We start from the raw sequence: 26,165 nt of genomic DNA, 5'->3' as shown, positions 1-26,165 counted from the left end.
GTGAGACTTTATTGGTTTTCTGTATTCTTGACCCCTTAACATGAGAGTGCCACAGAGCTTAGTCCTCAGACCTCTTCTCTGGTCTATTTATACTTACTCTTTAGGTGGTTTCATCCACTCTCCTGGCTTTAAAGACAAATTCTATTTTGTTGGTTCTCACATTTACATCTCTAACTCACACCTTTCCTCTGAACTTTCAACTATACTGCCTAATCAATACTTCTACTTTAGTGACTAATAAAAATTGCTAATTTTACATGTTCAAAATTCAACTTTTGAATCTCTCCATCAAAATGTCTCCCCCCAAGTTCTCCTCATGTCAGTAAGTTCAGCTCAAACTTTGCTTATCCTGGTGCCCTTTATAAAAGAGCAACAACTGAGCTGTACTCTCTAGTTTTGTGAAGCTGCCTCATCATCTGCATAACGTTTATCACTCTTTAATGTACATTTATTTGTTTGCTTTCCACAAACCTACAATGTAGACTTCATGAGAGTAGGGATTTAGTTTTGTTTGCTGCTCTGTGCGTATCGCTTAGACTTATGCCTACAATTTAATAGATTCTCAACAAATAATTGTTGAATAAGCAATTTCTTTAAAACTTTTCTGATATTGAAAAAATTGTTATAATTAAAGATAACCAAAAGGAAGCTCTCCATTATCTTTTGCAAATAAAATATTATACACACTTAAGAAGCAGTTTTCCCCTTAAAGAATTTGATGATTATAATTAATATTTATGGATTACTATAACTATTTATTATAATTTCAGAGAACTTGCCTATAATCCCTTCTGATTTAAGATTGTATTACCAGCCTTATTTCATGGCAGTTTTAACTGAGCTCAGAGAGTTGGAAGGCTCTAATAAAGAGCTAATAATGTCAAATATAAAACCCTGGCTCTTGGTATAAAGCTCTTACTATTATATCATACTAATTTTTTTCTTGCTTGATATAATGATGAACAACATTTTAAGAAATTTTAACAAATTATACCTATCCAGAAATGTTTAGAAAATATAAACAAATGCTAATATTCCTGAAGCTTGAGTATAAAAGCTAAAAGGGACTTACTGGCAGAATTGAACTATTGGGAGTCCACTGCTCATGATCTGAAAAAGCATTTGCATAGGAGCTCTGAGTCACTATTTCTTGTGAATCTTGTTCTGTGTAGAACACTGTTTAAAGGCCATGGAATTTCAACAATACGGCATATGGAGATAAGGCTTGACTAGCTTGGAAATATAGGCTCTGTTTTTCCAGAGAGAAGGAAAAGCAAGTGAAGGACATCCCAGACAGAATAAATGGCATATGCCTTGGCTGGAAAGCAGATGAGAGTGATGAAGTGTGCAGTGATTACAAAACTGATTTTCCTGAAAACTATTGAAAAATAGATGCCAGGATTTAGTCTGTAACTATTCCTAAACAATTTTACCAAGATTTTAAGAAAGCGTGTTTTTCTATTTGAAATGCAAATGACATCCCACATTACTTGTTAAAGCACAACAAGTTTTTTCAAGAATTCAAGTGTGGCAGATATAATGACCTCTGCAGTGGTGAACTCTGAGGTTACCTTATGTTCTTAGCTTCCATCGTCTAGATGGTTATGCTGACTGGATAATCAGACTGAACCTTTCCGTATCTTCATCAGGGAAAATTATGTAGGGCTGGGAGGTAGGGATTAATAGCTTACATTTTGGGGGTTTGAATCTCAACTTTGCCTGTTGTTAGCTCGATGACCTTTAGCAAGTGACTTAAATCCTTTATATTTCTCTTTCCTCATTTGTAAAATGGGATAAAACAGGTAAGAGTAGTCTAGAGCTCCAAGTTGTTGAGGATATTGATTAATGTGTATGGAGTATTTGGCATTGTACCTAGCACATTGAGAGGAGATAGTAAGTTGTATGGCTTTTGCTGTTGGCACACGGTGTATACGTCTCATTCATATATGTTTATAGTAAAAATAAAAAAACTTCAATTTCCAGATTTCTTATTTTTACAAGAAATTCCATGGGCTTTGGGCTGTTTCTACATGACAAAAGTGAAATGGATAGTTTAAAAGTACATATTAATTTGGCAAATGTGGATAATTTAATTAAACTCAAATGGATTCTGAAGGCTTAGCATAACTGATCTAGCCTTGATCAAATTAAAAAGATATTTGCTAAAACTGCACTTGGGTATTCCATCATCGAAGAAGCATCTGTGGTAGGATGGGGCCCATATCTACATTTTTAGTATGTTCCTGCCAGTTATACAAACTGCCTAAAAAGATTTTCCAGTTCGCGGTCATTTTAACCCAGTTTGAATCCAAATATGCTTGTATAACAAAATACTAAGCTTAGTCTGCGACTCCAGCTTTGATCTTCCAGTACATCATTCGTTTGGCTACTTTCATTAAAAGTCTGTTGTTAGCAAATACTTGGCTTAGAATTATATGCTGAAACTGACTCTCCATCCTGTATATCACACTGTAAAAACAGTGTCAAATATTTATGAGAAATTTATTAAGATATTAGCAGATATATTGCAGAATACATTTTGAAATCTGAATTAATACAATGATATTACCGTATATTTAAGTGAATAGCTTTTTATTTAATTTCACACTTACAAATTATGGATTTCGATAATGCTTTTATCATAATTTCTTTAAGAGACTATAGTTCTTGAAATAATAGTTGAAAGCCTAGGACTAGTTCCCATAGTAGGGATAGTATTTGTTTTTCTTCCACTTAAATTAAAAACCAGTCCTGTGTAGTTAATCGCATTTGAAAAATACATTTGGATTTTTTTTTTTTTTTTGTCTTTTCTAGGGCCACTTCTGAGGCATATGGAGGTTCCCAGGCTAGGGGTTTAATCAGAGCTGTAGCTGCTGGCCTACACCACAGCCACAGCAAAGTGGGATCCAAGCTGCATCTGCGACCTACGCCACAGCTCACGGCAATGCCAGATCCTTAAGCCACTGAGCGGGCCAGGGATCAAACCCGCAACCTCATGGTTCCTAGTTGGATTTGTTAACCACGGAGCCATGATGGGAACTCCACATTTGGATTTTTTTTTAAGTTTTATTGATGAATACTTGATTTACAAGGTTGTTATAATTTTTGCCATTCATCAAAGTGATTCAGTCTTACATATACACATATCCATTCTCTTTCAGATTCCTTTCCCACTTAGATTAATAACTACCTGACCATGCAACCATTTGACATATTGGATTTTATTTTCTTGCAGATTTTATCAAGGATTTTCAATAAATCATTAGTACTGCAATTAATAGTCCCTGGTTATTAGTAATATGGGTCATGGGTAAGAGCTCAAGCTTTGAGCTAGTCTCTGGGATTGAAATCCTGGCGTGTTAGCTGTACAACTGGACAGATTCTCAGTCATTATGTTTCTTTGTTGCTTCATCTAAACAATGGAGGGACAATGATCATGCCAATCTCATGGAGCTGCTGTGAGGATTAAATGAGATGAAACATATGAAACCTTAGAATGATGAGAAATTGCTCACTGAGTATTGTGGATATTGCTATTTATTTATTTATTTACTTATTTATTTGTCTTTTTTGTCTTTTTTAGGGCCACACCTGCAGCATATGGAGGTTCCCAGGCTAGGGGCTCAATTGGAGCTTTAGCCACCGGCCTACACCACAGCCACAGCAACGCCTGATCCAAGTCGTGTCTATGACCTGCATCACAGCTCAGGATTAACGCCAGATCCTTAACCCACTGAGCGAGGCCAGGGATTGAACCTGCGTCCTCATGGATCCTAATAGGGTTTGTTAACCGCTGAGCCACGACTGGAACTCCTGTTATTGTTATTCAATTCTACTCTCTTTTTTTTTGATTTTAGTTTCCTTTTAGTTCTATAAAATGTCTTAACACTTTTAACCTTTTTTTTTTAGCGTTTTCCTGATTATTTTATATTTAATAAGCATAGCTACATTATTGTAGGTAACTGTATCACCATATGGGGACTTACAATACAATTTTTAAAAATTAATGGACTCTGGTTGGGTTTTTAATAAGAGTTTAGTCTATTTTTCTTCATCCTATACATTCTTGAGCCTTGTTACTCACTGTGTGGTCTGCATCCTGCAGCTGCAAGGGCATTACTGGGGAGCTTGCTAGAATTCAGGGTTTCAGGTCCCATTCCAGACTCCCCAAGCCAGAGTCTGTACAGTAACACAATCCCAGGAGATTCATATGCAGAGTACAATTTGAGATGTGTCACAGAATTGCACACATCAGCTACCACTGTCCCATACACGGCAGAGGAAGAGCCTCGTTTGCGTCACCCCAGTCTGTCTCAGCTGCTTTATACTTATAATTCTCTGACAGGAGGAGAGAGACAGGAGAGGGAAGAAATGAAAGCGCCAACAGAAATACTAAGCCCTCATGCTTTCTTATTCGTGGTTACTGGTTGTTCTCAACCCAGGCTAAACTCAAGGAAATGAGGGCTATTAGCATTTGCACTGTTTTTGTCCTACTGTAAAGGGTGTTGGAGTGGCTATACAACTGCACAGTAGTAATTACTCTCAGTAAAAATTCCATTTTCTTTTCTCACTCTCATTCTTGCTTGATACCATCATAGATGCAGCTAGGTCACACTTCTCAACTTATCTTCAAATTTAAAAAATGACATTTTAACATCATAGAGAATTTGCAAGATAAATATAAACTTGTCCATAGTCATTTCACCAGTCATAAACATTGCTGACATGTTGATGTAGTTCCATCCTGTTTTTTTCTTATACTTTTTTTTTCCTTTGAGGAATCTTCTAAGAAGGCTTTTGAAACCACATTTTGAGAATCACCAGTGAACCAGTGCCTTTGAAAGAAGTCTGTGGGGATTTTTGGGTACAAATAGTATATATACCCTTTGAAAATAATTGTGCCATGTAAATTCATACAGAAAGATAAAAAAACTCATCGCAATGAAGTTCTTTTGGCCCAGAGATAACACTGTTTAGTTTTTATCAGGTTAAGAAGTTCGATCTGAGGCTTCTGGGATTTTTTTTTTTGTATTTTTTGTATAGTTGTATTTACAATGTTGTATATTTACAACTTGTATAATTGTATGTTACAACTTGTATAGTTGATTTACAATGTTGTGCCAATTTCTGTATAGTTGAAAAATTTTTAGTGATTTATTCAGAAATTGTACATACATATATGCAACTAACACATATATCTCAAACCTACTTGTAACTTTTATATTTATTTTGCTATAAGAGTTATTAGAGTTTGTAAGTGAATTTTTCTCAGTTACATCTTAACTGAAAAAAATGATTGTTTCGTTTCCTTGGGCTTTCAATTTTGCTGACATACTAGGTGTGTAATTTGAGAATTAAAGGTTATAGAAAAGAGTTCTTTATACAATTTTTTCTCAAAGTTATATTTTATAAGATTGTATGATTTTTCAATATCTTTTAAGGTATGCCTTGAATGTGGAGAAGATTATTGTTCAGGATGCTTTGCTAAAATTCACCAGAAGGGGGCACTAAAGCTCCATAGAACAACTCTTCTGCAGGTATGACTTTAAAATGCTTTACTTGTGGTGTATTTATAAAATGTTTCAACACAAAGACATTTAAAATATGTTTAATTATCTAGAATTTAGGATAATTTACAATTAATTTCTAAAATTCTATTATGTACAGTCTTTACATACAACTTAAATTTATTTTACTGAACACTAATAGATTTTATTTTGCTGTACACGTTGTTTTTTAATATAGCTCCTGAAGCACTTAGCTTGATTAGCGTTTTTAGATTATGCATTCTCTCTATGAACTTGACATTTAAAAATTAGACAATATTTTTATCTATTGTGGTTTCAAATGAACACATGATTTGTTTTAAGTATTATTTCTGTCTAGTTTATAAATAGAAATCTCTTGTTTTCTTCTCGTTTATTTTATTATTTATTTATTTATTTATTTTTGTCTTTTTGCCCTTTCTAGGGCCGCTCCTGTGGCATATGGAGGTTCCCAGGCTAGGGGTTGAATCGGAGATGTAGCTGCGGGCCTACACCACAGCCACAGCAACTCAGGATCCGAGCCACATCTGCGACCTACACCACAGCTCAGGGCAATGCCAGATCCTTAACCCACTGAGCAAGGCCAGGGATTGAACCCAAAACCTCATGGTTCCTAGTCGGATTCGTTAACCACTGAGCCACGACGGGAACTCCTGTCTCATGTTTATTTAAATAAAATAGTTTTTTATTTGCTCTCCCCCATTATTGTTTAAATAAGCTTATCTCTCAGGTTTCTACTTTTCCTCCTATATATATATCAAAAGCTTTTATTTATCCTCACACAGTCATTGTTTTTTGAAATGCCTAAACTCAAATCTTGTCAGGTGGCTTTAAAATTCTAATACTTAAACAATAAATATGGCTAAAGTCAGCTATAACATTATACCAGTTATATTTAACGTATTGATTTGTCATAGATTTCATTTATTGTACAGTAATTCATTCAACTCATATATATTGAATGCCTTTTAGGCAGCAGGGTTAATGCTAGGCAGTGACCCTACACAGGTGAATAGGATCCTGCCCTTAAGGACCCGGAGATAAAAGTGAGAACCAAGGGCCTTGTATAATGGGTTAAAGAATTTAATATTATCTCATGGGGTTTAATATTATCTGTATTTAGAAGTGTCACTGGTAGACGTCAATCTTTACATGTTGCTTCAACATATATGTGTTGGTAGCTCTCGTGGATGCCAATGACTGAAGTCATAATAACCACAAAACATAAAATTGACCTCACTTATATCAGTATTTACCAATGTCAGTTACTTTCGAATAGCTACTCAGTGTTTAGCGCCTCCTGGCAAAAGTGATAGAGGGAAAAACAAAAAAACCATCCACCAACTACTCTGCTGCCTCAGAAGGTATTATACAACTGGATGGTCAAGGTCATAGAAAATGAAAATTAATGTATGTAAAAGGGAGTATAATTGTTATTATTATACAAATAATATGGAATATAACCAAAGGCACTCCACTTTAAGGATAAGGAGTATAATTATCCCACTGTGAGGTCACATTAGAATTTTCCATTCAGTGATTTGTTCACATTTCCTGAATTATCTCTCAGTGAATTTAGGCACTGAGCCAGTGTGTGGAAGATAAAGAGAAAAATGAGACATGGCTCCTTTCCTCAACTTCAATATTTGGCCTTCAAGTTTATCTAAGTCTGGTTCTCTGTCTTCCCTTCCTTCCTCTCTCTCTTCTAGCCCTCTGTCCTTTTCTGTCTCCTTCCCTCCCTTCCTCTCTCTGTCACACACACACACACACACACACACACACACACACACACACACACTCAATTTCAAAAGACAAACTTTGCCTTTGTGATATGGTTTATTGTTGTCCAGAGGCAGATATGACATGGGTCAAACCATGCTTACTAAAAGCAGTGAGACATAGCGTATATATACTAGGCATGAGCATTTTTCTATTCCATGTTAGTATCATTAAAACAGAAGTATTCTATATGTTAGCATAAAAGGATATGATCTCTGTCAATTATATTCTTGAAGGTTCTAAATGTGGAATTGATGGGGAAGTAAGAGAATTATTTATTGAGCATAAACTTCATCCCATCCCATATCACATTTTCTAGTTTTGGTTGCAGAAGAGGAAAGGTTGGTAAGCCAGAAATAGTAGAATGGTATTTAAGTTCCTAGTTAATCTCAAATTGTAGACTATGCATTCATTCCTAAAAATTAGCATAAATGAATTTCATAATGTGAATACAAATCAAAGAGCATAGCAAGTAATAATGAATGCTTGAGAGTTTTTTTTTCCAAAATATAGGAGTTCTTTTATGTATATATTTAAAGTTAAACAGTGGTAAATAACTATATATCTTCTATAATCATGTTACTCCTCTGGATTGCTGTCTGGTCTGTAGAAATCAAAGGTACCACTTGGTGCTTATCTTGAGGATAGTACTGGGAAATTCATTGTCTGCTAGGGATGTCAAATTGTGAGGCTAAATCATAGGAAAGAGCAGAGACCACCTGTATTGAGAGCTAAACATACATTGTTGTTGTTCTCCTTAATAGAACATGATTTCACTCACCCAGATTGCTAGGTAATACTTTGAAGGATTGCTAAGTAATTATCTTTTCCAGACAATTCAAGAACATTTGATCATTTTTCAACAAAACTTTAAATTAAAAAAGTTTTTTTAAAGGAAATTATTTCAGGAGTTTCCGTCATGGCTCAGTGGTTAACAAGTCTGACTAGAAACCATGAGGTTGTGTGTTCGATCCCTGGCCGTGCTCAGTGGGTTAAGGATCCAGCGTTGCTGTGAGCTCTGGTGTAGGTTGCAGATGCGGCTCGGATCCTGCATTGCTGTGGCTCTGGCATAGGCCGGTGGCTACAGCTCTGATTCAACCCCTGACCTGGGAACCTCCATATGCCGTGGGAGTGGCCCAAGCAATGGCAAAAAGACAAAAAAAAGAAATTATTTCAAAATCTATAACTTACTCCCTCCCAGCTTTGTAAAGTGTACAGTGAACAGAGTCTTACTGTATATCAGTGACTCCTGCCCATAATATTGATGGTAGCTATTACAACCATTATTAATATGAGGCCTCAGCTACCTGATGTAATATGTATAGCTACACATTCATCCTAAGAGATTTGCTATTCTGGTTATACTCTAATTTGCTTCTCTATCATGGCCTTACCCATTGTCTGCCATCACTTCTTGACTTTAAGCAGTTGTCCCATTAGCTGTAAGCTATTTTCTTACTATTTCTCTAGCTGTTTAGCCCCCCTTTTTTTCTCATCATCTTGCTTTTTTTTCTCTTGTTTCCATCATTCTTTTCTATGCATGAAAGTTCTTGGTACTGTTTTGTCTTGACCTGATGACCATTGTTCAGTAATATGTGGATATCTCTTCCTGTTTGGCCCTAATTTATTTTTATTTTTATTTTTTATTTTTTGCTTTTTAGGGCCACACTTATGGCATATGAAGTTTCCCAGGCTAGGGGTCGAATTGGAGCTACAGCTGCTGGCCTACACCACAGCCGCAGCAACACCAGATCTGAGCCGCATCTGAAACCTACACCACAGCTCACAGCAATGCCGGATCCTTAAACCACTTAGTGAGGCCAGGGATTGAACGTGCATCCTCAAGGAGCCTGGTTGGATTTGTTTCTGCTGCACAACAACAGGAACTCCTGTTTAGCCCTTATTAACCAGTCATAGTCTTTCTAGTTTTCTACTGTTTTGGTAACCTTCAAAGTCATGAGATTTTTTTGTTTACCTGTAGCATATACTATTGTACATCAACTATATTTCAATTTAAAAAAGATACAAATTGTGGAGACAAGGAAAAAAGAAGTCATGAGATTTTTTTTTGTTGACTGCTGCATTCATACCTAATCAGATGTTAGAGCAGGCGTCCTATATCTGTATAATAAGCATTATTATATAAAGAGCAAGCTTTCTAGTTAATGGCTACCATACTTTATATTATTTAATCTATGCTGGGGTTTCTGGTTATTATAAAGAATAGCGTATTTTGAGTGTTGTAAACCATTTTAGCCCCTGGCCTGCAGACCAGTTAGATTTTTGTTTTTTTAAGGCTGCATTATCGGCATGTGAAAGTTCCCAGGCTAGGGGTAGAATGGGAGCTGTAGCTGCCGGCCTACACCACAGCTACAGCAACACCAGATCCAAGACATGTCTGTGACCTATACCTCAGGTCACGGCAATGCCTGATCCTTAACCTAATGAGTGACACCAGAGCTTGAACCTGTGTCCTCATAAATACTAGTCAGATACTGCTGAGCCATGACCGGAACTCCCAGACCAGTTAATCTTTATAAAGTTCACATTCAGTAGGGACCATTTTGTCCTGGCATAATTTGTTTCACTTAAGAGATAAAACCCTAAAAAATTGAAGGCAAAGTGTTACCATTTCCATGTTGACTAACAATTTCAAAGGGCCTTTCTTTTGATTTACAATTGATTTATACTTGAGAGTGATTTCGGCACAAGCTTTTTTTTTTTTTTCTTTTTTCTTTTTTTACCTTCTGTAACCTCTGTTAATAATTATCTGTAAGATAATGTGTAAAAGCATGAGGGGAATTACTGAGGATAAAAATTCTACTTCTATATTTGGAATGATTTTCATCACTAAGGTTTGAAACAAAAGATTTTTCACTGGCTAAACCTCACATTGATGAAAAAGAAGGCTTTACTATATCAGGCATTCCTATTTCCTTTTTAACAACAAAAGATCAAACAGAAGAGACAAGGTTAATCAGAGATAATGGAATATAGGGGGAAAAACAAACAAAAGGCATTCCATTGTGAAGTATGACATGCACAGAGGGAGGTTGGATTAAGTAAATCATTAATAGATTCTGGTATGTATATTTTCTTAATTGGAATGGAGATTTTCTTAACTGGAAAGGTGAGACCTTGGGAAAGGAGTGGTTAGTAATGCGAGAAGAGATAATTGAGGTAGAATTTCCATGTTTTCTCATATGAGCCATTTATATGCAGCCTCTTTACTTTTTTATTTACAAAGAAAGGTATCCCTATATAAATATGGGTTATAATTGGGGATATTTGTTTGATTGAACATACTTACAGGAAAATAACTACCAGGCAGAACCTCAGTTGTCATCAGAATACTACTATTTATGCTATCTGACTTTAGGGTAGATTTTTTTTCTTTCATTTGACAATGACCAGTACCAGCTTTTAGGTTCACTCTATCATTTTTCTGTTAATGTTCAGAAGAATATAGTATTTTTAGGCCATAGCTAGTCATTTGTGTAATATCATGGTTACTTCCTTGGATGATCTTAACATACTTGTTTTAAATGCTCTGTACACACGTGTTATAGATGCAATGTTGTGTCACCCAGAACTTCCTCCTTAGAACCGAGACACTTGCTTCCCTAGCTGCCTGGCGTGTTGCCTGCAGATAGATCAGAGTTGAGTCCCTCCCCCCAGAAATGCCCTTCCCCAAAGAGAACTGCCACTTCTGAGCCTACACTCAATCCCTGGAGGCAGCCCATCACTGGCCCAATATGTGGCTATGCTAGAGTACAAATTCCCTCAAGCCCTTGCCTCGGTTGGGGACAACTCTGATGGACCATCACAGCTCCTCCCTTGGGATGAGCAATTACATCAAATTCAGTTTTCCTCTGCACCCAGTTCTGCATCCTTCACTTCCCCAAAAGTGTTCCTCTCAGAGCACTCCCCAGTAAAACTCAGCCAGGCAAATCTTAGAATTTGTCTACTGGCAAACCTGACCTGTGACAATATGTAATTCAGACTCCAATTACTTGCAATTATTTGCCTTATTTTAGAGTGTACTGCAATTTTTCAAGGTCACTACAAAACCTTTCTTTCTTCACTTTCCAGATTCTGAACCAATTGAGAAACAGATATTAGAGTCAGAAGGTAGAAATCAAAATATCAATTGTATTATTGATGCAATCAGAATTGGAGGCTGTTTCACGAGTGTTCAGACAAATCCAGCTTCCTCATACTTCCTAGAATTGATTTTTTGTCACTCTCCCTCCCCCCACCAGCAACTACCATATTGTGGACAGGACCTACCCAGAAAAACTCCTTAATGGATGTCTAGATTAGGATGCATCCTCTGGGAAGGCTGCCCTTAGAGAACCCTGAAGGGCAGAGATAAGCATGTGCACTTTCTTTTCCCAAAGTCTCACAGACAAGATGGAAATATAGAGATGGGGAGTAGATGTTCTTTCAAAAAAGGAAGTACTATAAATTCACATGATTTTAGAGTCTAGGTCATGTCAGTATGTGGTATGACATGGTATGTTACATCCTAACACATATAAATTTGCTATTTATAAATATTAGTACACATAAGGAAAAATAAAATATTTAAATATATATATAAACAACTGAGTATTGACATGTTTTTCTTCTTTCTTAAATATGCATAATGCTATTAATGAGTATTCCTTGTACTACAAGTCTGTGTTCATTGTGACTCAATATGATTATCACTTTGTACTTCCTCTGTCAAAGGAATTTTTTAAACTATATTGTTGTTATCTAGTCATTCTTTTATAAAAGCTTCAAATTTCAAATAAATTTCAAATCCTGTGAGGAGAGGAACTATTTCTGTCTTGTACATCACTGTATTCGTGGAGCTTAACATTGTACCTGGTATGTTAAAAATCACTTTTTTTTTCTGTGGCCACAGCCACAGTCACAGCCACAGCAACACCAGATCCAAGCTGCGTCTATGACTTATACCACAGCTCACAGCAACACTGGATTCTTAACCCACAGAGTGAGGCTTGGGATCGAACCCACATCCTCATGGTTTCTAGTCGGGTTCATTACTGCTGAGCCATGACAGGAACTCCAAAATTGCATTTTTGAATGAATGAAAACATGAATTGAATCCTGAATGATATGATCAAGCTCATGAGATAACTTAAAACTACATTTTAAGTAGTAGAGTTTATTTTTCTCTGAACTTTGAAAGCCAAAGATTGGATTATTAAAAGAGTGTGTGGTATGTTAATATGTTGGTGAAGGATTAACAAAACTCTTTCCCTTTGTGTCTGAGAATTTGACCTTTAGTTAACTTTCTAGCTCTTTTCCTAGGAAACAGATAAAGCACCTAATATCATCTCTGTTCCTAGACAACTTACTCATGGTAAATGACTTCTGATTGGCAAATGGCATCTGATAGAAGGGCTGTAAATACCTGAGGAAGCCTCAGCTCCCTGAGCACTTTGTAACTGGTGAGCTTTGTAACTGGCACATGGGCTGTGGGGCTCTGGAAACAACTTACTCATGGTAAATGACTTCTGATTGGCAAATGGCATCTGATAGAAGGACTATAAATACCTGAGGAAGCCTCAGCTCCCTGAGCACTTTATAACTGGTGAGCTTTGTAACTGGCACATGGGCTGTGGGACAGATGGGGATTGACCCTGGTCATTTTCCCATTGGCTCTGTGAAATAAGGCTTCTAAATGAGGTATATCCCTCACCTAGCTGAACGGTACTTCTGTGTGAACTATTGCAAGACTCTCAGCAGAGAACAACTGATGCCTTCCCACTGGCAAACTGTTGTTCCTGTTCTTATCTTTCTGAGCATACTGTTGCCATGAGTAGTTTGATGACAGCCTAGTGAGTCTAAAAGTTTAGTTTACCCAGGCAGACTCTTTGGAAGACATTACAGTTAAATCTTTGATTAACCAAAATTTCCAAAACCAGAATGATGGGAAACCCAAAAGATAGATGAGGAACACTTATAGAGCCATCATTGACAAGAATTTTTAAAAAACAGTTTTATCAATATATATTACATACTGTACAACTCATCCATTTAAAGTTTACAATTCAATGGATTTTAGTATATTCACGGATATGTGCAACTACCACCACAGTTAATTGTAGAACATTTTAATCACTTCAAAAAGTAACCCTGTAGCATTTTGCTACTTCTTTCATCCTCCTCTGCCACTCCTCCCAACATCCCCCTGGCTACCACTGATCTACTTTCTGTCTGTATGCATTAACCCATAGATTAATCCATATATGTACTGTGTATTGCATCACACAATATGAGATCTTTTATGACTAACTGCTTTTACTTAGTATAATGTTTTCAAAGTTTGCCCATGCTGTGACATGTATCAGTGCTTCATTTATTTATGGCCAAACAGCATTCCATTGTATGGATATATACCATACATTTTTTATCCATTCACTGTTTGATGGACATTTGGCTGTTTCCACATTTTGGCTTTTATGAATAATGCTGCTGTGAACATTTATGTACAGGTTTTTATGGGGATACGTTTTAACTTCTCTTTGCTGTATCTCTAGTAGTGGAATTGCTAGGTCATATGGAAACTCTAATCCTTAATTGTTTGAGGAACTTCCAGAGTGTTTCCCAAAGTGGCTGATCCATTTCACACTATCAGCAGAGTATGAGACTTCTGATTTCTCTGCGTCTCAGCCAACCTCATTATCTCACTTTTCGATTCCAGTATCCTAGTCAGCATAAAGTAGTATCACATTGTGGTTTTGATTTGCATTTCCTTGATTACTAGTTGTGTTGAACATCTTTTCATGTGTTTATTGGCCAACTTATATATTCTTTGGAGAAATGTTTGTAAGGATTTTTGAGAAGGCAATTTCAATATATGGAACATTTTAAATATGGGACATTTTAAAGCCTGCCCTTCAGTGAAACCACACCTATGATGATGATATTTTTAGATGCCGGTACAAAGAGAAGCTAAGGAAAGGGAAAAGACTACATTTGAAAGGGTGTGGAAAAGGAAAGGTAGGATATCTGATACTACTAGTGAAGACTTGAGAGAACATTCGTGGTTTAATGAGTATATTACAGAATCAAGTGAAAGAGTAGCAGATACAGTGAGAAGGAAGACACAGTACATAGATTTAATGCAGAGATGGCCTGAACTCTTCTCAAAGGGAAAAGAGGGTGTTTCTGTAATATTTATGCAAAGGGAATCTAAGATAAAACTCATATATATGCAAGCTCAGAAACTTTCAGAGATGGTGTGAGGGTCAGATTAAATGACAACAAATGTAAAAGAATTCTTCTCGCAGCAGGTGCTCCATACATTAGGTTTTATTAGTAAGGATATGGTATTTGTGGAAATTCAATGCAATTCCTATACCATCTAAATTTAGAACTTAGAAAACAAAGTACATTGATTATAATGGGTTTAAAGAATTAATGAAATATTTACTTTTGATTTTAGGGATGTTGTCAAAAGTATTCTAATAATAATATATTTTGGAAGACTTTTGTGAAAATAAAGTAAGATAGATTTTTAGAGAAGTACAGATTTCTTTATTATCCAAATAAATAATAAGAGAATCCACATATTAGAGGGGACTATAAAGAGCATTAGTCTAAGAACCTGTGAATTGCTTCTAGCCAATAGACTATGACAAAATGAAGGGGTTTTGTAGATGCAATTATGGTGCCAAATCGGTTGATTGTGAGTAATTGAAAGGGAGCTTGCTTAATCAGATGAAAGCTCTTAAAAGGGAGAGTGAGGCCCTCCCCGAGGTCAGGGAGATCCTCTTGTTGGCCTTGAAGAAGTAATTTGCCCTGTAGTGAGAGGGCCTGGGAAAGGGCCACGGACAAGAAAGTGTGGGCAGCCTCTAGAGCTGAGAACAGCTTCAGGCTGGGAGCCAGCCTGAAAACCGGAACCTCAGACCTGCTGAATTCTGCCAACAACCTTATGAACTCAGAAGGGAACCTCTAAAGGAATACAGTAAGGCCCACATCTTGATTCCTTCCTAGAAAGGAATACAGTAAGGCCCACATCTTGATTCCTGGCTTCTGAGACCTGAGCAGGGCATCCAGTTAAGTTGGACTTAGACTCTGACCCATGGAAACCATAAGGTAATAAATGTATGTTGCTAAAAAAAAAACATTGGTCTAATCACATGTATGACCCTTGATGAATCAGTCACAGTGATGCTGGTTATTTGAGGAGTCTTTATAATTTGCAGGTGCTATTCATATTATCATTTTTTTCATGGAATCTGACAAATTTTACAGGGGTTTTCTTAGTATATTTTATGTTCATTGGTCTTTATGGGATTAAAATTGTCCAATTATAATGTAACAGCATTATTATATATAAAAACATGGAAAATTATTGATTGTTATTTATTAGTGAATTTATTCTACTATGCCTAAAAATCTGTTATTTAAAGCATTGAGTATTAAATCATTTGTTCTTCATGCAGCTAAAATATGCATAATTGCTGAAAGCAGCTAACTCATCTGGATGCATTATACATGTAATATTAGTTGAAAACAATAGTAAGTACTTGCTAAGATAATTAATATAGTGCATAATTATATGGCATCAAAACTGCAAATAGAAAGCAGATTGCAGGTGTGAATTTCTTATGTTGTTTTCTTGTTGCTATTCTGGCTCACTTTTAAGACTGCTCTCTAAATAGAATGTTTAATGTTGTAATACAACTTGAAAGGCAAAATTATTTAGAACGAGATCACATTTTGTTATTTTTCTTAATACCAAGGGATTTAAAACTTTGACAGTATATTACCATTTGAACTGTTACATTTATATGCAATATTGTCTTATTTTTAAATAGTTTAACTACATCAAGTGTGTGTTATTTCATTATTCTCACCTGTTACTTTATGACAGTACTAAATATTGAGTCCAGATTAGTTTTATTTGACACTTACTGTCTACTGAATTGTAAATTGCATTTATAATCAGAGGTATGTGTCCAGGTCCTTGCTTATTTTTATTATCTCTTTAAGTGTCAAGAAGAAATAATAATACATAAATCTTTGATTAATAAAACCTGCGCCATTAGACCTTTAGAGGAAAGGTAAATCTAAGGGTGTGAAATAATGCTGGAATAAGCAGTGAACTTGAGTCACATGAATTTCACACTTCCAGGATTTGATTTCCAGGACTAATTTGCAATAAGTAAGTTTTTGTGCCATTGACATTTTTGTACTACTTATGCAAATTCCATATCTGTTTTTAGAAATATGATGAGCAGAACTGGATTTAGAACATGATTCTCTTGTGAGTTCCTCTGTTGCAGCTTTCTTTCACCCTATAAATATTTAGTTTTCTTCTGTTTCTTCATATATTTATATGGGGACTTTTACTCACACTCTATTTTTCTTTCTGGTGTCTGCTATATGGAAATTTCTGAGCAATGTTTTTCGACTTTTCAGCTGACCTGAAGTTAACTTTTTCTTTCTTTTGTTCCTAACAGTAGACGAGATCTTTGGTCAAGTCATTCATGTATATCTTTTACTTCAAGTTTCATAGAGAATTCAGAGATGACCCTATGGTAAAGCCTGTTCTTAAGGAATAAATTTGTGCTAAGACTCTCTGTAAAGATGGTGTCATCAGAAAAGCAAAATTACAGCTTGCTCTAAGAATAGAGGATAATGTGAAAAAATTGTGAGATTAAAGCTCATCTTTTTCATTTAATGGGTTAGGATGTTTAAAATTATCTATTTTTATAAATAAATTATTTTTTACTTTGCAAATATATGTTTCCTAGGTGGAAATTTAATGAGCTTATTGTGTCTTATCATAGATTTATGATAATTTTAGAAATTTATCTGCTTGGTGTGTTAGTATTCCTTCTTTTCTATGTAGCTCCCAACTCAGATTAAGTCTGGTTTATAATTATTGCTTTTAGGTAAAAGGATCTTTATACTATTATCATGCACTCTGTTTAATGCAAAGTATAAACAGAAATATGCTAGCAAGATAATCTGTGGAAGTTTCTTTGGATAAATAAATCCTGAGCAAGTGTTTTGATGATTTTTTAATTAAAAAGTTAATTTTATTAGAAATTAAAGCATAATTCTTCAGTGTACATGTATTAGCACCTTAACACAATATATGATTTCTGAAAAACTTCCCATTCTGGGCAGTCCCCTACCTAACTAACAGGGATTCAGAAAAATTAGGATTAGGGGAAGGCCAATCAAATCCTATGGCACTTTGTGATCAGAGCCCTAACAAAAACAGTTGGCCATCCTTGTAAAACCCCTGGTACATGTACCTTGAGGACTTGTGCTACCTTCTCTGTATTTGGTCCTGGTAGCAAATAATTTCTAATGACATCATATTTGTCAAAATGAAAACTCTGAATCAAACTGTTGCCTCCTTTATTAATCCATTATTTTAAATCAGAAAGAGAAGCTTTATAACTTACTTATTTACACTCACATTTTTTTCCCAGATAGCTTAACTGGAAAGCTAAAGCCATTAAAATAATCTGTTCTTGCACTGTGGGAAGGCATTTTTATAGATTTTCAACTTTTTACCTAAGGTCTTTATATATTACTAAGATTTTGGCTTTAATTGTGAGACAGCTTGTCCCCAATTGCCTCGAAACAGTAATGTGCTGGAAGAGAAAAACTTAAGAATCAATAAAACTCCGCAGTTGTACTGACATCATTCCCCTATTTACCAATTGCATATGAGGTAATTCACATCAAAGAAACCAGAGAAAACTGTACTTGGGAAAATATTCTCAATAAGAGAGGGAAGTGTTTCCTCCAAAGTAAGGCATATATATATATATATATACATATATATATATATATATATATTTTTAAATTCCATTAGTGCATAATTTGATCTTTCTGCAATGATTTTTTTTTAATAGTTAAAAGCTATGCAAGTTCCAACTGTGTCCAGCAATAACTCTAACCAATCATAATGTTTCTCGGGTTCTATGTATGTGTAAGACAGTTTTTCTTTTTTTTTTTTCTGTGTATGTGTATATGTGTGTACCTCTATCTCTGTTACCTATTTGCCTAGCAAGTACAAATGAAATAACAGAACTCTTCTACAGAAACTAGTTTTCAGTTTTTAATACAAGACTGTGGTTACAGTAAATCTATTCAAAAATTTTGCAGCTGGAAAATCAATGAATGTTAGCACCATAAAAAGAGACATTTCAGCATTATTATTTTTTTTTTTCGAACTTAGGAAGTCGCATAGGTCTAAATTATGTGTGAAGGTCTTTGAGCTGGAACTTCTGGATCATATGAGGAGGCATGGCTATGTCAACATGATCATTAATATTTATTGCTGGATAGCCAGGGTTTGGGATGATGATGGTAGTTAGAGTTTTGAAGCACTGACACTGCCATAAAGTATATCATTTTTCTAACTGAACTAAAACTTTTTACTCTTGGACCTTAACTTCTATAAGGTGCCATCCATTCCAAAATGCTATAAAATATCAACCCTCTTTACTTTGATTAACGATACATTGTCAGAGTGATGAATTCTTCTAGAGTGTAATTTGAAAGATAATATCATTCTAGGGAAAAAAAATGTTCAGGTGAGAATTTAGAACAGTTACAAGATGAAATCCTACCATCATGCAGTGTAGTGAAGGATGTCGAGGAATCTGGAAATGCTGGCAGTAAATCACATTCTTTGGCTTTAGTTTAAGCTTCTATCCTACAGTAAGATATATGATTTCCTATGTGCCCTGAACACTGCTTTGGTTTGATTTTTGAACATTTTGAGCACGTAGAGAGGTTGCACAGATAATTTTATGCAATTATGATACTTAATATTCATGGTTATCTATTTTAAATATTTTATAAAATAACCATTACATTTTAGTTCATTGGTTACTTAAGACTTAAAATGATAGTTGTTATATTATTAAGTGAAAGATAATGTGTTTTGTGTTTCAGATCCTTCCAAGCAGAGATAAAAGATTGACAGCATATATACCAAACTGTTACTAGTAGACACCCCTGTGAAGTACCTCTTTTTCTTACTTTTTAGTATGGTGGCATTATGATTTTTTTTTTACTGGGTTTCTGTAACTTAAGAAAGTGGTGATAATGCAGGACTAAGTCAGTGTTACTATTTCTCATTGGGAATCTCTTGAGTGTGTTGGGCAGGAACTTTTCTCACAGTGTACCATTCCTCACATTGCAGAATATATATTAAACCTGGTTATCACCCAATAAATGTCAGTAATGCTCTCCAGTAATTGTGAAAACCTAAGATGCATCCCCACACTTTCAAATCTCTTTGTCAAAGTTGGGAAGCACTGATTCTTACACTATTAGCCTTAGCAAAAGAATTTATCTTATTATTAAAGATTTCATGGAGGTCTCATTATATGGGAGTAGGGAGGATGTAGTGAAGTCATGGTAGGAACCAGGACTGGAGGTGGAAAGTTGTTGAGAGCCCATGCAGACTCTTTCTTCCACTTTTATTATTTTTTCCAAGGTGTCTACTTTGTATTTTTCTTATAATTAACAAATTATGAAAATACACAATAGGAGATCAGTGTCAGAGAGACCAAATGTTGCTTTTTTGATTCCAAATCTAACTAAATCCCCATGAGCTCAGCCTGGACCAGGTACTCACTTTTGTTCGATGAACCATGGCCCAGAGAGCAGAAGTATGTTCAGTAATTGTATCTTTCACATGGGGCTGGTGAGGATGAGCACTTCTGTGGGTCAGGGAGAATTTATGGTAGAACAGAAAAATAAGAAACTGAGCATTCACCATGATACAAGTCTCTGCTATGGTCAGACTAGCAATGCAGGAAGCTACTTGTCTATTGATTTATTTTCTAGTCAAAATTCCTTTTATTGAGGTTTAATTTATATACTATAAAATTCACATCATAACTGTACAATTCAGTGATTTTTTTTTAAAGTAAATACAAACCTGTGCAACAGTCACCGCAAATTGAGTTTTAGAACATTTTCCCGTCACACCGAAAATTTCCTGGTGCTTTTATTTATTTATTTATTTATTTATTTATTTATTTATTCTGTCTTTTTGTCTTTTAGGGCCACAGTTGCGGCATATGGAGATTCCCAGGCTAGAGGTCCAGTCAGAGCTGTAGCCGCCAGCCTATGCCACAGCCACAGCAATGCTGGATCCAAGCTGTATCTGTGACCTACACCACAGCTCATGGCAACGCTGGATCCTTAACCCATTGAACGAGGCCAGTGATCAAACCCATGTCCTCATGGATGCTAGTTGGGTTTGCTAACTGCTGAGTCATGACGGGAACTCCTCTTGGTGCTTTTGTGCACTCAATCCTTGCTTCCACTTCTAGCCTCGGGCAACCACTGTCTGTGAGCTGTTGCTATAGATTTGTATTTTCCAGAAATTTCACATAAATGGAATCATTCCTATGAAATATTTTGTGTCTGAATTTTTTCACTTAGCGTAAGATGCCTGAGATTCTCCCACAACATTGCATGGATATATTATATCCATACAATATCCCATTGTATGGATATATCATATTTTGTTTATCAAGTCGTCAATTGATGGACATATAGATTTTTTTTTAGAATTTTGGCTGTTAGAATAATGATACTATGATTATTTGCATAAGGTATTCATAGACATATTTTTATTTCTCTTGTGTAGCTACCTGGAAGTGGAATTGTTGAGTCCCATGGTTAGTATTGTTAAGTTTTCAAGAAACTTCCAAACTGTTTTCCAGTATATCTATACCATTTTATATTACTTACGAACAATGTATGAGGGTTTATAAATATAAAATTATATGTATATACACACATACACACACACACAATTATTAGCACTGTCCTAATCAGTGTGAGATGATATCTCGTCGTGTCCATATATGTAATAGGATAAGCTTGTCAGTTGCTGCAAAGAAAAATTCTCATGGGATTTTGATAAAGATTTTCATGGAGTCCATAGATCAATTTGGGAAAAATTGCCATCCTAACAGTGTTGTCTTTCAGTCTATGAACCTGATTTTGTTCCATTTAGATCTTTTTAAATTTCTTTGTTAATGTTTTCTAGTTTTTAGTCTTCAGTTCTTGTGCTTTTTTGTTAAATATTTTCCCAAGCATTTTATGATAAACTCACATATTATAGTATCTATTTTTTTAAGGTACCTTAGGGTTTTCTACATATATGATTGTATCCTCTACAAATAAAATAGTCTTACTTTTTCCTTTCCAACCTAAGTGCCTTTTATTTCTTTTTCTAATCTTATTGTGTTAACCAAAGGCACCAGTAGATGTTAAACAGAAGTAGGAAGTGTTTACTTTCTGGCCTTGTTCCTGGTTAAGGGCAAAGCATATAATCTTTCGCTATTAATTGTGATGTTAGTTATAGTGTTTTTGTAGATGCTCTCATCAGTTTGAGGAAGGCCCTTTGTATTCCCTGTTTATTGTGTATATTTCCTGCTCTTATTGAAATGATCATACTCTTTGTCCTTTATTAATATGGCTTATTACAATACATGATTTTCAGATGTGCAGTTAAGATTACAGTATTGGGATATAATTTCACTTGGTCATGGTGCATAATTTGCATGTTGGTGGATTGAATTTGTCAAATGTTTTGTGAAGGAATTTGCATCTATGTTGATGTGGAATATTCGCCTGTAGATTTATTTTTCTGGAATGTAGTTATCTACTTTGATATCAGGGTTGTATTGGCCTTATAAAAGTAGTTTAGGAGTATTTCCTCCTTTATTATGTGTTTGTATTGGATTGGTTTAATTTCTTAAATTTTGGATAGAATTTACTAGTGAAGCAGTCAGTTTGGGATTTTTTTCTATAGGAAGATTTTGAATTACTAATTCAGTTTCTTTAGTGCTCTATTCTACTTTTCTATTTTTTTTTTGTATTAGTTTTGATAATTTGTGGGATTTTTTGTTTGTTTTTGTCTTTTTGTCTTTTCTAGGGCCACATCTGTGGCATATGGAGGTTCCCAAGCTAGGGGTCTAATCAGAGCTATAGCCTCTGGCCTACACCAGAGCCACAGCAACATGGGATCCAAGCCATGTCTGCAACCTACACCACAGCTCACGGCAATGCTGGATCCTTAACCCACTGAATGAGACCAGGTATCAAACCCACAACCTTATGGTTCCTAGTCAGATTCGTTAACCACTGAGCCATGACGGGAACTCCAGTAATTAGTGTTTTTCATTGAATTTGTCCTTCGATCTATGTTGTCTGTTGGCATAACTTTTCCAAATTCTTTTATAATTCAGAAATTATTGTAGGTCTATAGCAATGTTCCTTATTTCATTATTGATTTTGTTAATTTATATTTTACTTTTTTCTTGGTCAGTCAGTTTAGCTAAAAGTTTATAAATTTTTAAGTCTTTCCAATTTTAGTTGAATTGATTTTTTTCAATTGTTTCCATTTCATTGATTCTACTCTGATCCTTATTTTCTGAATTCTACCTACTTTTTGGACTTTTTTCTCCCCTTTTTATACTGTGTTGAAAAGAAGCTTAGATTATTGATTTTAGCTCTTTCTTCCTTTCCAAAATAGCACTTAAAGTTATCTAACCACTGCTTTTACTGCATACCATACATTTTGATACATTGTATTTTCATTTCCAGTCAATTTTCTGACGTTTGTTGTGATTTATTTTTCATCCAAAGGTTATTCAGAAATGTGTTGTTCAACTTCTAAATATTTTATGGTTTCCCAAAATTATGTGTTGCTGATTTCTATTTTTTTGTTGTTGTTGTTGAGGTCAGAAAACGTACTTTCTATGAATTCAATTCTCATGAATTTACTAATACTTATTTTATGTGGAGCATATATTTGTTTTAGTTTCATATGAACTTGAAAAGAATTCTTAATTTAATATTGTGAGTTTGAGGATTCTTTAAATGTTCCTTAGGTCAAGATAACTTGGTGTTGTTAAGTTTTCTATGTCCTTACTGATTTTCTGCCTATCTCTTTGATTAATTTCTAAGAAAGGGATATTGAAATTTCTAATGACACAGTTAGGTAGAAAATCAGTAAGGACAGTCTAATGATTGTCTGTATATATATATAAATTTATAATTATATAAATTCTATTCTATAAAATTTATATATATTATTTATAATTATATATAATATCTTTAGTTTTATATTTATGTTTCTGGGTCTGTCTTTCCTCTGGTGAATTTAATACATTTAAGCCTTAAAACCTTTCTGTAGTAGTATGGCTGGTATAATAGAATGAATGAGCTCTTTATCTATTTGGGAATGTCTTTATTTTTGCTTTCACTTTTGAAGGACAGTTTGGTGAATATAAAATTATATTTGGCATCTCTTTCCTTTGAGCACTTTGTGTCATTACACTACCTTTTGGGTCTCCACTTTTTCAGATATGAAATCAGCTTATTATTCACACTGATGTACCCTTCTATGAGATGAGTCATTTTTCTCTTGTGTCTTTCCAGTTTTTTTGTGTGTCTTTGGCTTTCAGTAGTTTGATTATGATATGTCTTGGTCTGGATCTCCTTATGTTTATCTTTCTTGGGGCTTATTGAGATTCTTGGATTTTTGAAGTAATAATTTTCATCAAATATGACAAGTTTGTGGGCCATGAGTTCTTCATATTTTTTATGCTCATTTCTCACCCTCTGATACTCCTATTGAATGTATGTTGGATGCTTAATGCTATCCCATAAGTTCTCAGCTGTGTTCATTTGATTTTTTTAATCTTAAATAAAATACATAATTTTTATTTTTATTTTTGGATCACTCCTTTTTATTTAAAATTTTTTTAGTGAAGTATAGTTGATTTATAATGTTCCTTCCAGTTTCTGCTATATAGCAAAATGACCCAGTCATACATATATGTACATTCTTTTTTTAAAATACTATCTTCCATCATGTTCTAACCCAAGAGATTGGTAATCTTTTACATTTTGTTTTTCATATTAAATTAGATGATTTACCTTGGTCTGCCTTCAAATTCATTGAACTGTCTTTCATTTCAAAACTGTTGTTAGCATACATAAGTCATGCTCAAGAATTTTCATTTGGGGTTTTTTTTTGTGATTTCTATTTTTTAATCTATCCTTATATAGCTCTCACTTTTGGTTTCACCCCAGTAAGTGTTTGTGTGGCCCACTGCTCATCCCAGTTGGGACTAAAACCTCAGGCTGTCAGAGCTATAGCTTTTTCCATTCATTAATGACCAAATTTTCTAGCTCATGCAACTTCAAGATTTTTCTCTCCACTGGAAATCAAGCATACCCCCTGTCCAGCAAGGCCAGTTGCTTTTGTGACAGTAATCCGCAAACTTGGGAAGGGACATTTAAAATAGGAGCAGCCCCACACTAGGAAGCCATACATTCTTGATGTTCTTCACTAATTTCAGCATAGTTCTTGAATAAATGTTTCTTAACTTGTTTGCTTTTGGTTAATTTCCAGAGTTCTGAAATAGTTTTAAACAAATTTATCCAGTTTAACATTTGTTTTATGGGTATAGAATTATTTACTGAACTTTTCATTTCACTGTAGTCAGAAATCTGTTGAAATTGGCAAGACTTCTATTTTCTGGGTATTTAAGCTATTTGTTTTATTTGAAGAGAAATAGTATACTATTGTGATCTATATAAAATGACAACACTCATTTGAATGCTCTGCTTTATGTCGTCAGTCTGCTAGGTGTTTTTCATATGAAATATGTATTCTTCATAACAGCTCTGCATGATAGATATTGTTTTCATTTTACAGGTGCAAACATTTAGGCTAAGAAAGGTAAATGATTTGCCCCTTTGTGCTGTATTTAATAGTACCATTGATTTTTCCTGTGTTGACATTGACTCAGGTAGCCTGGGTATAAGGAACAAATGTTCACATGGAATTTTTAGTCACTTTTATCTCAGTAAGTCAGTTAGATTCAACCAACATTTCTCAAGTACTTATCAACACCAAACAATGTTCTAGTTGCAAAATGTGAAGGACAGGGCTTTAGGGAGGAGAATTGAGAGAGGAATATGTGTGTGTGTGTGTATATATATATGTGTGTGTGTGTGTATACACAGACCCATACACACACACACACATATATGGCACACACACATGTAATTGGTATAGAAGACAGAATAGACATGGTCTCCTATCTCAAAGAATCAAGGGATTCATCCTCACAAAGAAGACAGATGTATTCAAACACCTGTAACACAACTGATGAATAAGCATTCTGACAAATGATACTCAAACCTTAATGTACATTCAAATTCCATATCAAACAGCAGATTTTGATTTAGTGAGTTTAAATGGGACCTGAGATTTCATATTCTTAGCAAGTTTTCAGGTGATGACTGATATATGGATCACACATTGAAGAGAAAAGCTCTAGCATAGATGTAAGCTGAGAGTTATAAGAGCACACAGAAGATATGAATTTTTTTTGTTTTGTTTTTGTGTGTTTTTTTTTTTGGCTGTAGTTAGTTGAGGAAGAAAACTTCATCTCAGAATGATTAATCAATTTCTCTTAGACTAACGTCAGCATCCTGGGAGCATAAGATGTCTCTCTCCTTCAATCAACAGCTAATAAAACATCCATAATTCAAAAAAGCTTCCTCTGCCCAACATATCAGGATGCCAGAAAACTCCACACATCTGAGTGGACTGGAACATAAAGAAGAGGTGAAACTGATGAAACAGCAGAGGTGGTGCTCATGATCCCAGACCCCTGCCCATGGCGGGTAAGCCCACAGCCCTAGAGAACTCAGTAGCAACAGGAGAGATGGAGCATACAACTCCAGGATCTCAACTGCAGTGGTGCCCATGGCTACAGGGAACCAGGCAGAAATGGTGGCAAG

General features: G+C 35.1%; 1 protein-coding gene across 1 annotated transcript in view; it reads left to right on the top strand.

Moving 5' to 3' along the window:
* ZBBX (zinc finger B-box domain containing) overlaps positions 1-26,165 on the top strand; it is a 118,035-nt gene that overhangs the window by 22,765 nt on the left and 69,105 nt on the right. Inside the window, exon 6 of the mRNA XM_021069755.2 lies at positions 5,442-5,537. Within this exon, the coding sequence (XP_020925414.1) occupies positions 5,442-5,537 (96 nt within the window). The remainder of the gene's footprint in view (positions 1-5,441; positions 5,538-26,165) is intronic.

Source organism: Sus scrofa, chromosome 13 (assembly GCF_054392235.1).
Source record: "Sus scrofa isolate SSC_HxYL_T2T_F1_AM1 chromosome 13, Sscrofa_HxYL_maternal_Yorkshire_Landrace_v2.0, whole genome shotgun sequence".
NCBI lineage: Eukaryota > Metazoa > Chordata > Mammalia > Artiodactyla > Suidae > Sus > Sus scrofa.
This window is presented reverse-complemented; position numbering and strand designations above follow the sequence as displayed.